This window comes from Phyllostomus discolor, chromosome 5 (assembly GCF_004126475.2).
Source record: "Phyllostomus discolor isolate MPI-MPIP mPhyDis1 chromosome 5, mPhyDis1.pri.v3, whole genome shotgun sequence".
Lineage (NCBI taxonomy): Eukaryota > Metazoa > Chordata > Mammalia > Chiroptera > Phyllostomidae > Phyllostomus > Phyllostomus discolor.
Genome location: NC_040907.2, coordinates 44,699,180 through 44,713,460, shown reverse-complemented (window position 1 = coordinate 44,713,460; position 14,281 = coordinate 44,699,180). Strand labels below are relative to the sequence as shown.

Genomic DNA, 14,281 nt, shown 5'->3' with positions numbered 1-14,281 from the left:
TCAGTCCCTTCACCCCCCACTCCCACCAGTAGCTGTCAGCTGTTCTCCATCTAGGAGTCTGTCTCTGTTTTGCTTCTTCAGTTTGTTCATTAGATTCCACAAATAAGTGAAATCATATGGTATTTGTTTTTTTCTGACTGGCTTATTTCACTTAGCATAATGTTCTCCAGGTCCATCCATACTGTCGCAAAGGGTAAAACTTTTTCTTTTTTACAGTTGAGTTGAATTCCATTGTGTAAATGTTCCATAGTTGTTTTATCCACTCATCTACTGATGGACACTTGGGCTGCTTCCATATCTTGGCTATTGAAAATAATGCTGCAGTGAACATATAGGGGTGCTTATGTTCTTTCAAATTGGTGTTTTGGACTCTTTTGGATATGTTCCCAGACGTGGGATTGCTGGGTCAAAAGGTAGATCCATTTTTAATTTTTTGAGGTATCTCCATACTGCTTTTCCACAGTGGCTGCACCAATCTGCATTCCCACAAACAGTGCCAAGGAGTTCCCCTGTCTCTACATCCTCTCCAGCACTTGTTGTTCTTGGATTTATTGATGATAGCCATTCTGACAGGTGTATATTCTTGATATAAAGAATGTGTGGTATATATAATGGTTAATTGGGAAATGAAAAAGTTTGTTAACTTTTCAATGACTTTCCAGGTCATACGTGATTTCCCTTTTTCTTTTTTCTAGGTTTGTTAAAGTTTTGCACTGTGGGGTTTTGCGGAATTGGGAGCCTAATTGATTTCATTCTTATTTCAATGCAGGTAAGTTAGTTTTAATCTAGGTGATGAACTACTTTTACATTCAAATTTGAGTTCTGTAATCCTTCCCTGGTATATTTTAAATGTATTAGGAAGCAGTTAAGAATGCTTTTTCAGTTTTTCTTCAGATGCTACATCCAAGGGATCATAGGCTATGTTTCCAAGTAGCATTTTCCAGCCTATGCTATACCAAGTAGGATTTCTGAAAGATATAATACCTTCATTAAAAAAAAAAAAGGATTCTATGATCAAATATGACCTGTAAATGTGGTTCCAACTGAGTTAAAGAGATTTCTTTACTGGATAACTTCTCAGAATCTTTATAGTTATAGTTAGAGAAGTTAGAGAGTCATAGATCATGAATCTCTAAGAAGGATTGAGGCTATTTCTCAAACTTACTATTTCTTTTCCTGATAGTTACAGCCACATGGTCAATTACTATAATTGGATATTGATGGGAATTTAATATTTACATGTGAACATATGGAGGCAGAAACAAGATTTTCTTTTGCATTGGACAGGCACTCAATAGTAGTATTTTCTTGGTTGCAAATTACAGAAACTAAAACCCAGCTAGCTTAAGCTGAAAAAGAAAAAAGGAAGGTCTGGGTTCTCCCTAGATAATTGAAGAGTGGGACTGGTCTCAGGCAAGACCAAATCGATGTAATCAAATGATGTGTCAGGACTCTCTTGATACTCCTCTGTGCTTCTCTGTGCTTGCCTCATTTTCTGCTGCTGTAGTGGTGTGGAGGCAGGCATGGTTTGTGAAATGCTATCCTTAGGCATTTAAAAGTGCCACCAGATGTTTTCTGTTAAATTATACTGAACTGGTTGTGGTTAACTCATGAGGATTCTTAAGTTAGAGAAAGATGAATTTATCATAATAAATGTCACAAAACAGCATTTCAGTAAGCACTTATGGAGCACCTAATGTCTTCAGCAAGTGTGTCAGTATGTATTGTGATCATCATCAGCTTTGCTCTTCTTCCTCCTACATACAGTATCAATTCGGTCGGCTTGATGGTATCCTTATGTTTTAAAAGAAAGTCAAACTCTAGGAGATTTTTGGTAGCATACTGTGAGGAGGGTACCATACTGTGAGGAGGAGGCAGCATATGGACCAATAAGATACCAGAATTAAACAAGGAAAATATTTGGTTTTAAAGTTGAATTTTTCCTGTCTTTATTCGTAAACATATGCTTAACCAAATATCCTGCCTTCTCTGACGGTGGGGCAGACAAGCAGGCATGAAGAGGCTAAGGTACTTGTGCACATATGTTTAGAAATGGGTTTCTCACTTTAAATGAGGCTCCAAGGAATTTAATGTGTTATTGGGATTCTTTAAGATAGCCAGGATTCAGTGACTTTGAAACTCAACCATTAGTTAATATTTTCACACTGGTTCTTTGGTGATATCACTACTTTATAGCTTTATATCAAATTATAGAGCTTATTTGATTTAGCCACTACTTTCTGGTAGATATATTCCTAAACTTTTCAGAACAAATAGTTCTTTTCTTGAAAATCTGGAATTGACACTATTACATTAAGAGAGTATTGATCTAGATTTAGAGTGTTTGAATTTCTGCATTACATTTCTCTAAATAAGACATTTTAATAGATATGGCCACTTTAGACTGCTTTCACACTGGGGGGAAGTAAATCAGTTTCAAATGCAGCCAAATAAGACCTGTAGCCTTATTCTAAATGTCATTTGATGTACTTAACATGGGATGTTGACCACATCAGAAAATAATTTTTTGGTATATTAAATAAATTTTTACTACAATATCATAAAACCATGTCACAAATACATTTTTGTCAAATATATTTTTCAATTTCTCATGAACTTAACTTCCTACATTTTCCATCATTTTTAATTGTTTTTTCCTTCTGCATTCTCTCCACAATAGTTTTCCTTTCTTTTCTTTCCTTCTCTTTTCTTTTCTGTCTTTTTTGCCATTAAATATTATTCCCCAATGAATAGCAATGTTTTTCTATTGGGCTGTGATCCCAGAGCCATATTATACATGAACTCAAGACCTATAAAAACATACTTTGCTTTGCAGTATTTATTAAAAAATCCAAGAAAATTCTCTTAAAAATAGATCTAGTTATTTCATTTTTGAACAAAAACAACAAAGTATAATGTACATATTGCTAAAGTAAGCTTTAGTTGTTGCTATATATACTGAAAATACTTTCATGAGTTTATTTGTTAATAAACTTTTGAAGTTTTTTTTTTGGTTGCTGCTGTTATTAAAAATATGCAGGTGGCACTATATGAATGAGTGGCATGAATAATTCAGTTCTTTTTTGTGCATTCAACAAAAAATCTAAATATATGTGTAGCATATAGTCTTTCAGTTATAGGTAACTATTGTGTATAACTACTATGTATTTATTTATAAGGCAATTCTGAAGATTTTGAAACATTCATTCTGCCCTGGCCAGTGTGGCTTAGTTGAGTGTTGCCAGTTCTATTTCCAGTCAGGGCACATGCCTGGGTTGTAGGCTCTGTCCCCTCTCAAGGCATGTGCGAGAGGCAGCCAATTGATGTTTTTCTCTCATATCAGTGTTCCTCTCTTTTTCTTCCACCTTTCCCCTGTCTCTAAAATACATACATACATACATACATACTAAAAATAGAATAAACACTCATTCTTTTGTGCTTGTATATTTTTGAGTACACCATGAAGGATAGATTAGACAATTTAAGTTTTTCTGTTTTAATCAGAAAAAAATAGAATATTTTATTTTATTTAAACCCCTTTTCTCACAATCTGGACTTTTTTTTAAAGATTTAATTTATTTTTTCATTTTTTAGAGAGAAGAAAAGGGAGGGAGAAAAGGGGAGAGAAACATTGATCAGTTGCCTCTAGCCTGTCCCCAAGTGGGGACCTGGCCCACAATTCCCTGACTGGGAATTGAACTTTTGACCTTTTGATTCATAGTCCAGTGCTCAACCCACTAAGCCACATGAGCCAGGGCTGGACATTTTAAATTATACCCAAACTATTGATGTCAAGCAAAAAGAAAAGAAAATTTCTCCTGTTAGGTGGAGATGATAGCCTAAAATAAAAAAGATGAAGATGGATAGTTTTAATGTAGAAAGTTGTTAGAAGGAAGTATGTTAGGTTCTTTGTGACAGTTTTTAAAAATTCTATACATTATGGAAGAAATTACTTTCATTTTTATTCCTATTAATATTACAAAGTAGATTTCCTTAAAGGACTAATAACTATTTAAGCAGAAATTCAGAAAAGCAGCATAATCTCTGAGACATTTATGAACTATCTAAATAAACTTATCAAATTTATAAAATATCTCATTACTTTGATATTTATATGTAACTCATTTTAGCATTGGAGTATTATTTCTTCACTTCTACACACAGGTTGGACTTTCCACACATAAATTTCTTGAGGAGAAAAACAACATTTATTAATCCTGTATAGCACTATTAGTATGTTTAACCAAGAGTATGCCCTCAAAAAATGTTTGCTGATTTGAACTGAATGCAGTATACCATGTGAAAAGTGTGGCTTTGTGCCATTTACAGAGAAGATGAGAAGCTAAAAATGGTAGTTTTTTAAAAAGTGATTGCTTTTCTTTAGGACCTTAAAGTTCTAAATTTTATAGCATCACTTGAGAGGTAGGTAATAAATACAAATAAAAGTTGGAATGGTAAATATTAGGTTTTATGCCATCAGTGAAAATGAGTTCATTGAGCACAGTTAGGTAGAATAAATTGGGATCCTTGCCCTAAAGGAATGTAAAATCTAACGATCTGATTATAAGATTTTACTTATTATTAGAAATAAAATATTTCCTTCAGAACTGCAGAGTTAAAGGAAGAGTTGCCTTGGTTTTCTCTTGTTTAAATACCTTGAATTTTACTTAAATTTTTAAAAGCCTTTTTAGTTCAGAGCATAAATAAAGTTAAAATTAAGAGTTCCCTTCTGTATAAGCCAATTTGTTTTGTCAGAGACATGGCCTATAGCCTTGCCCTGTGAAATATGTGCTGTTGATCAAAAGAAGGACAAAATCCATTACCAGTACGGGAAAAGTTGGTCAAAGTCCTTGGTAGTTCACTAGACGTAGGACAGCGATATATAAAAACCAGTTGACATTTTATAGATAGCAAGTCTTTCAAAAAGCTCTTTGTATTATTCATTTAATCCTGGTGTGATTTATTGGGGAAATAAACTGAAAAACTGAGGATACTGAACATTTGTGTCATGTGACCTTAATTAGGTGGGTTTCACTTAGTTCACTTATCCTGTGGGTGGACTTTTACTTAATGAATTAAAGGAATGTTCATAGAATAAAGAATATTTTAAACTGGTCCTGGGACTATTCCCAAAGTTGTTTTTTCCCCAGGAGATACAATGGTGAATAGTATTCACTTCCCGAGGAATGCTATTTATGTTGGTCATTACGGATTAAGGCTAACCAGTCTTTAAATCAAATGAAGTCAGGGGTTCTGAATGCCTGATTTCTCGCTGTGTACGAATTTTGATGCCTAATTAAATATGCCTAATCAGATGGTTTCAATGGCCTCATATTAAAACTAACCACACATAGTATTCCGCTCTGGACACAAAAACATAATTTGACTTTTAAGAAAATATAAATTTACTTTGGGGGAATTGGGTGGACACAAGTTGCATCATTCTCCAATAATTGCAGACAGCTGAGTCATTTTAGTTTCTTCACCAGGTTAGTAGGTTTTCAGGAGATGATTTGATCTTGCCAGGGTTAATATTTGAATTCTTTATGTGGAGAAACTCTTAAATGGACTACATAGAAAAGGGCTACATTAATAGAGTTATATAAAGTGTTCTTTTTGTCATTTTACTTTTTAATTCTTTCGTAGCATTTTAAATTTATAAGATATTTGAGTTATGTAGGCAGTATGACTTCAATGACAATGCAAAGCCATTACATGGAGTATCATAACTGTTGCCAAAATTTAGGTGTTCAAGTATGTATTGGTACCCACATTTTTCCCTTTAATTGAATTATTTTTATCAGGATGCCACTTAAATATATACAAACAAAAATATATTCCCACTAACAAAATCAAAAGTTTATAAATTAGAAATAAAACTATCAGTATTATTAAAGTAAGTAAACTCTTTTTGCATGCTGTATATGTGTGTGTGTGTGTATACATATATATGATATAAAATTTGCCATTTCAATTTTTGTTAAGTGTACAGTTCACTGGCATTGATCACATTCAAAACATTGTACAACTGTCAATGTACAATGTACAACTGACTATTTTTCTAAAATTTTTTCATTTCTTGAATAGAAACTCCATAATCATTAAGCAGTGACTGCCCACTCCCTTCTCCCCCTAGTTCCTGTTAATCTGTAATCTACTTTTTGTATCTGTGACTTCGCCTATTCTAGATATTTTATATATGTGGAATCATATAGTACTTGTTCTTTTATGTCTGACTTATTTCACTTTGAGTAATGTTTTCAAGGTTCATTGATATTGTGGCATCTGTCAGAACGTGATTCCTTTCTATGACTGAACAATATTCCATTGTATGTGTATACCGTGTTTTGTTTATCCATTTCTTTCTGTTGAAGGACACTTGTTTTTTCCCCCCTGCAGTTGGGCTGTTGTGAATAATGCTGCTATGAATGTTTGTGTATGGGTGTTTGTTTTAACTCTCTGTTTGGTTCTTTTGGGTATATCCTGGGAGAAGATAAATTTTTACTGAAGCCAATTGAAGAGAATATCTTTTTTTTTTTTTAAGATTTTATTTATTTATTTATTTATTTATTTATTTATTTATAGAGGGAAGGGAGGGAGAAAGAGAAAGAGAGAGAAACATCAGTGTGTGGTTGCTGGGGGTCATGGCCTGCAACCCAGGCATGTGCCCTGACTGGGAATAGAACCTGCAACACTTTGGTTCGCAGCCCGCGCTCAATCCACTGAGCTACGCCAGCCAGGGCTTGAAGAGAATATCTTTGTGATCTTAGATGGGGTAAGCCTTGTTAAACAAAATCCCCAAAACATAAACCATAAAGAAAAAATTATTGAACTTGATTATGTTAAAATTAAGAAATTACATTTTAAAAGGATACCATAAACAAGTTAATTGAGTAAAAGGATACTAGCAACAGGAATTGATATGTAGAATATACAAATAATTTCTGCAAATCAATAAGAAAATGATGAGGAGCCTAAAAGTTAAATGAGCATAGTAAACTAATAGGTGATTCACAGAATCACCCAAATAACTAATCATATGTAAGTAAAGAGATACTTCTAGGCATTTACTCTCCGAAACTTGTAACTCCTGTCAACAAGGGGACATGTGCAGAGATGTCTGTGACAGCACTGTTTGTGGTAACAGGAGGCCGGAATCAACCCAGGAAGGTACACTAATAGGAGAATGGATGCATCCTCTGTAACACATGCATTACATGTGTTACATGCATTTACTGAGATGTACATACAATTACATGAAAACATCTTAAAATCATAGCGTACTGTGAAAGTGGTTTAAAATGAACAAGATCTACAACAGTATTACTGAGATAAACTAAAATTACATATTCAGAGAACATCATGTGTTTTTCAAGGATAAATATGTACCCAAGTCACATATTGAATTCAGTGCATGCCCATTTGGGTGCCTGTGGGTGGGTGGCTGGGTGTTGTAGAGAATTAAAATGGAGACAAAAGATAAAGAAGACCACTTCTTAACATTCTTTAATATGTATTTCCAAAGTTTTCTGATTTACTCTTCTTGCTGTAGACTTTGCGCCTACAGAGAAACTTACTCCTTTATGTAAACAATTCAAGATTATTTACATTTAAGCTGCAAATAAAATTTCTTAGTGAAAATAATCAGAAATGATATGAAAGGAGAAATTAAATTTCATCCAATTCTTTCAAACCACCAACCATCTTCATGGAAGGAGGTTGTGGTAGAACAAAAGATACCCATGTCAAATCCCTGGAATTTGTGAATATCAATAAAGGGTCTTTGCGGGTATGATTAAGAATCTTGATATGAGGAGATTATCCTGGATTATCTGGGTGAGCCCTAAATTCAGTTCCAGTGACCTTATAGGAGACAGAGGAGGCAAAGACAGACACAGAAAAGAAGGTAGTGTGAAGACAGAGGCAGAGATTGGATGTAGCCCCAAACCACAGAATGCTGAGGAGTGGTGTTGTTGCCAGAAGTTAGAAGCAGCTTCTGTTGGATTCTCCCCTGCAGTCTCTGCAGGGCATGTGGCTCTGTGATACCTTGATTTTAGACTTTGGCCTCCAAAACTGTAAGAGAATAGATTTCTGTTGTTTTAATCCACTAAGTTTATGGTAATTTGTTACAGTAGCTGCAGGAAACTAACATGGAGGGATATGAAGTCGCTTTCTTTTGGCTTTCAGGCTTCTCACACCAGTACATTGACAACCACTGTGCAAAACAATTTCCCAGAGTGTAGAGGTCCTTCTGTTTCCCCTCTTGTAAGATGAAGGCCTGTAGCAACCTCTTACTCCATTAATTGGAGTGAAGTGTGTGAGTGGTTTTTCTTCTTTCCATAGATTTCAGAAATTGCCCCAGTATATCAAAGGGAAATACTTCATGTGTACTATTTGGCTTCAGGCTATTTTTAGAGAAATCAACTCATAATTTTAGGTTTCATACTTTGTCATCAATAAACAAATGGACATAGGCATATTTAACTGAGTAAAAAACTTCCTGGTAGAGGTTATTCTTAGAGATTTATAATTTTATAGTTAACAATACAATAATGTAATAAGGGGATTTATAAGTGTACATAAAATGCTTAAAAATGGGCTAAATCTTTAATTTTGGTGGGGAATATGGATTTGAATAATGAAGACTTTACAAGATGATAGTTTTCTTAAAAATTAAGGAGAACAAATTCTTTGATGTGATAATTCAAAAAAAGTACATTGACTACCTTATAGAGGTGTTTGCATTTAAATGTTGTAATTATGCAAGATCTTAAAAAGTACTATGTAGAACTGCTTATTCTTCTGTTCCTCATTGTATGGGTAAAAAATGCTGAGGTCCAGGGAGGATTAATCTTACAGCTAGTTACTGACAGCTTTTTCTTCAGGTTTTCCTTTCAGTCTAGTGTTTTACCACACTGTCTTAATTTGGTTGTTTTTGCAACAGCTCTTCAAATTATTTTAGCAGAGAATGGCAACTGGTGCTGTGTTTTGGTGATCTGGCAGTATGTAGGAGGCATTAATGACAAGTGCATGATCAGTTTTTGGCTACACGTAACAAAGCTCAATTTAAATTGCCTTTAATAATATAACTTAGTATATCATATACTGAGAATCTGGTGGTAAGGTAGTTCTAAGATTTGTGAATTTAGAGCTGAAGGACATAATAAAGGACCCAAATCTATCCTTCCTTCCCTCCCTCCTTCCTTCTTTCTCTTTGTCATCTTCAGGTCCTTTGGTTAGCATCACTTTCTTACCTAGTTGCTTTCAGAGGCAGAAAGTTTTCTCTCATGCATATGTTCTTAAATAGGCCCCCACTGAACTTGTCTGAGGTGACTGGACAGAATTTCATTGCATGCCCAGGGTGAACCAACCTCTGGAAAGAGGGTTGGAATTACCATGGCAGAACCAGTTGCTGAGGAACCAGAGTCACATAGTTTGAGGGGTAGATGCTGTATTAAGATTGCTAAACTAGAGACAAAATTGGATCATGTATTACCAGGTAATAAAACTGTAAACTTTGAGGATATCTTCTTTACAGGACAGGGGAAACAAAACTGAAATAACCCTTACTTTTCTACATGTTAACTGCTAACTTGATAAGGTTGTAAAGCATCTGGGTCCTAATCAGTTTTCAGCTAAATAGTTACATTTCCTGAGAGAGTCAAGTGAGCCTTGGGTGAGCTTATTAGAAATGCGTGATATTAAAGGGTCACCCAATCATATATTTTCCTGATTTCCAGCTTCTGAATACTGTTTTTTTTAAACGGGAATGAGATTGTCAAGAGAAGTGGCATAGGAAGAGAAAGATAATAGGACAGTAGGCCCAGTTCCAATTTGTGGACATACTCCAAATCACACAGTTTTTTACCATTTGATTTGACCTATATATACTGGCTGGGGTTTACTTTTTTGTGTGTTTCCTTTCTATAGTCTCAAAACATGTTGTTTCTCGTCACCCATTCTTCTCTTTCTTGGATTACTTCTCGTTTCCTTTGTGACTTGGCCACTAAAAAAGTTTTTAATTTTTACTTAAACTTATAAATAACATTCATTAATGTCAAAGGAAATCACTTTATTTAAAATTTAGACAGTAAGTCAAAGTGCATTACAGTACTCAGTATGGTATCTAGTACACAAATGCTCTACGTCATTTGAATATTGACATTTATAGTCACTAGAATAAGTTCTCTGTTGGCAGAGATTGTGTCCTAAATAGTGTTATGTGTATAATACCTAGCACAGTGTCTGGAATATTATGGGAAATAAATGTCTGTTGAATAGTTTTTAAAACTAAATTTATTTTAAAAATGAAGAATGCTCTATACCACTATTCATCAGACTCTGGTTATATAAACCCTAAAATAATTTTTAAAAAATTTCCACCCTCTGCATGTTTTTAAGTTGACATTTAAGTTTTGCATCATAAAATTAAGCAGTTGCAAAGGATATAATTTTTAGTTTGTAAATATTGACATATTTAAATGAAACTGTTACATTAATTTTAAAATGTATCTGACTATATAAATACCATAGAGCTTTAAATACCATTCTTTTAAAAAAGATACAAATGAACCCTTCACTTTTATAAATTTTACATTGTTTCTTTTTCCTCCTTGAATTTTTATTTCTATTTTTAATTTCCTGGAGAATTTTACCCTAATGTGTAAAATATTTTTATGCTTGAAAATTTTCTACTGATCATCTTACTCATTAAAATTAAGAGGTTTTAAATTTTCTGTGATTTCTGGATTGAGTTGTCATTGTAATTATTAATGATATACAATGATGCAAAACAGCATAAACATGTTACAAATTTTAGCAAATAACATTTAAGCAAAAAAAAAAAAGTAAAGTGATACAACAGAGCATATTTTTGGACTCTTGATTTCAGGAGATTCCCCCAAGTCTAGTGCTTTGAATTATGTCTTTTTTTGGTGCATCAGAAGTTTTTGTACCTCGGGGCAATGTGCATCATAAGACTCAGGATATGCCTTGATGGAAGGTATCCTTACTTATAGTCAAGTTAGAGAAAGGACCCCAATGAGAAGGAAGTGGGGAGGGAAAGTAACATGATGCCTCCACTGTAGCTGGTATCAGGGGGATCACTTTTACAGAGTACGCATGGGAATTAAGAATCTCAAAATTTATTCCCTTCGAACTATCTGGGCTCTCATACACCTTGGTTAATCTTTGTGTACCCCCAAGCCTACAGCTCAAAGATTGATGCTTTAAAGCATAATTTGTAGAGATCATATGAACTATATTGTCAAAAATGTGATTAAGGGAACAAGATGATTATAATGAGCTTTTTTCCCCCTAGTCACACTACCTTTTTTCCCACAGGGAGCCTGGCCTTGCCAATCATACTAATCCTGTTTCTTGGGATACGGTCATTTGTCCAGCAGTTGGCACAAACACCAAGCAGATCAATCAAAGTCCTTCCTTGGAACTGGTATAAAAACACTGAGGAAGGAAATGTTACTTTCTTTCTATTGGGATCTACCAAGCTGTGGATATGTGAATTTAGAGCTGTTGGCAGCCAACTGGGAGTGACTTTCTGCAGATGAAGGCATGCTGAGCTAAGCAAAGGGGCAGGGAGGCCCAACCAGGGTCCCTCCTCATGGAGCGTGGAATTTCGGTCCTTGAGGCCTTGGTCCTACAGTTCATTTGCTCCTGTGAACTTCCCCAGTATCTTTTTCAGCTACCTGAATCACTAAATTACTATTTTTTTTTTTAGCTTGAGTTAGAGTTTTATGATTGGTGCTACTGAAATAATTTTATTAACAACTGGCAAAAATAAAAAAGTATTGTGAAAATATTTTTTGTAAAATGACTAATTTTGAAAATTTTCTTTTCTAGATTGTTGGGCCTTCAGATGGAAGCAGTTACATTATAGATTATTATGGAACCAGACTTATACGACTGAGTATCACCAATGAGACATTTAGAAAAACACAGTTGTATCCATAAATATTTTTAAAAGAAACAGTAAGTGATGTGTTTATGTAATCTTAATTATCATATATTATCTTTGTAAAATTATGGGAATTTGAGAACCATAGGAAATTGAAAGGATCATTTAATGCTATAAACTCTCCCTTGGCTTCTCAGGAAACACAGGTCTGCATGTGCCTGAGGTGTCTCTAATCTTCTGCAAAGGATTTTCATGTATCTTGTTGCTCCTGCAGTTCCCAGTTCAGACTCTCTTTCTTCACAGTGAATATGGTTAAAGGACCAAGTTCACAGGAAAAAAATAACGTCAAAACAGAAAGATATTCTGTAGTATTTGATGATTACAATGAAAGTATATGTTGTAGATAGTTCAGTGAATCTTATCTTTTCTGCTGTCTCTCTCTCCCATGACCTTTAAACCTCTTTCTTTTCATCTTCTTTCCTAAACCTGAAAGTTGATAGAGTCTCAACCCTGAACTACCATTAAGTATTTATTGTAACCTAAAGTTTGGCTCTGCCCATGAAAATTATTAATTGGCCTCAGCTTTAAATAGGTAATACACTTGGAGAAGTCAGAGATGCCATTAGTCCTCCTGCTTCAACTCTCTGCTTCTCTAGGACTCTGCTACTATAAGGGCTTTATTTCCTTGACTGTACATTAGTCTATTCTAATAAGTAATCTTCCAGGAATGCTAGGTTTTTCTCAGGAAAACAATTTCCTGGTATAACCATTCTCTGTAATGGGGAAGTCCTATATAACATGGAGGTGATTGGTCACTTTGAATGCCTAGCAGCTTTTAGTGACAGGGCAGAGGGAAAGACAGGCCAGGTGTGCTGGCCACAGTCAGAGGCCTGGGGCTTCCAGTCCACTCTGCCTCAAGAGTGCGTCTAGCGGCCAGGAAGGGAATAGACATTTATTTCTACTTACATTGTAGTGTATAAATAGGACATGAAGTATAATTTTGCCCTTAAGGTAATTTTTTCTTTTCTAAATAAAATTATGGGATATGCTTTATAGATGTTGTCATAAGTTTGAACAGTGATAGACCCTGTCAAGATCTGAGGAATTTACTTAACTGATTGTCCAAAAGTTGTTCAAATCATTTCTTATAAACTGTTAAACTTCTTTGGGTTTAAAATTGAATCGAAGCTTATAGATCCATCTGCCTCTTCTTACCAGGGAACAACAAATTGAGAGTAAGGAATTTGAGACAAAGACACAGTCAGAGTAATCAGTGTGAAACTGAATCCCGCATCTAGATCTCTGTGAGTTCCACTGGTTGCCCTCCACTTCCCGCCCCCACTCTGCCAATTATATCATTTCATATGAAGCATCTTCATCTTGGAAATTATTACTCTTCATGAGAAGGATTGAGTAGTTTCACATAACTTTATTTTCATACTATAAATTGTTGTGTCCCATTCAAAAGTATGTAGTTTTCAAACCATAATGTGTAAAAATTAAGCAAATGTAATTTAAAAAGTAATTCCATTCTCTGTGACTTATTATATAAACATTTAATTGGGATTCCTGACTAAATTTGAAACCTAAAACTCAAAAGTCCTGTTGAGAAGGCAGATGTCTGCATTGTCGTTCATGTGGTTGCTCTCCAGTGTACGTGGAAGGGCCCCACGAGCGAGAAAGTTGGTTCAAGTAAGGGAAGCGTTATGGTGTGCACCTACAGTAACCTCATTGGACTCTTAAAATACTGTGGTTTAATATATTTCTTTCTTCTGTTTTAGGATTGGGCCTTGTTGATTTTAATAGTGAGCTCTCAGCATGTGGATTTCCAGTTTTCCCTTTTTCCTTCTTCACATACCATTTTATGGATTCCATATCATTCTCTGTTGTTGGTAATGTTTTTGTTTTGTTGTTTTAGTTGAAAACATTTTGTTCTGAGATTTATTTAATAGGACTTTCTTTGAGAGCTGTATAATGATAGTCATTTTTAGGCTACTGTCTCTGTGAGATAGATAGCTTATTACCCTAATATTCTTTAATGTGTTTTCCAAAGGCAAGTTGCCACTTGTCATTTTTTCCTTCTGAAAAATAAAAGTGTGATTTACTCACATTTTGTAGTGTTTTATTATTAAGAAACCTTAAATGTTTAATGAAGCTGGCTTCTGCATTTTGATCTTTCAAAACAGTTAACCCATGGTGTGAACAAACACCATTTATATTGCCTGGGGTGCATTCTAGTGTAGGACAACCCCCCGCCCCCCGCCCCGGTTTTCTGTAGCTTTCAGACCTGTCTTTGCCTCAGTACCCAAGGAGCTAAAGATCATCGGGGAGTCAGAAACCTTGAGGCAACATGGATGCTTCTGGCAT

At 34.8% G+C, this 14,281-nt stretch overlaps 1 protein-coding gene across 3 annotated transcripts in view; it reads left to right on the top strand.

Moving 5' to 3' along the window:
• Positions 1-14,024, top strand: part of TM2D1 (TM2 domain containing 1) — a 40,184-nt gene extending 26,160 nt beyond the window's left edge. For 2 of the 3 annotated variants that reach the window (XM_036026192.1, XM_036026190.1), the window contains 3 exons: positions 696-769; positions 11,860-11,988; positions 13,696-14,024. In XM_036026192.1, coding sequence (XP_035882085.1) covers positions 696-769; positions 11,860-11,970 — 185 coding nt within the window. In that variant the 3' untranslated portion in view covers positions 11,971-11,988; positions 13,696-14,024. Of the gene's footprint in view, positions 1-695; positions 770-11,859; positions 11,989-12,111 lie in introns of all 3 variants that reach the window. The other variant, XM_036026191.1, reaches the window with a different exon arrangement.
• The last annotated feature ends 257 nt before the right edge of the window (positions 14,025-14,281 follow it).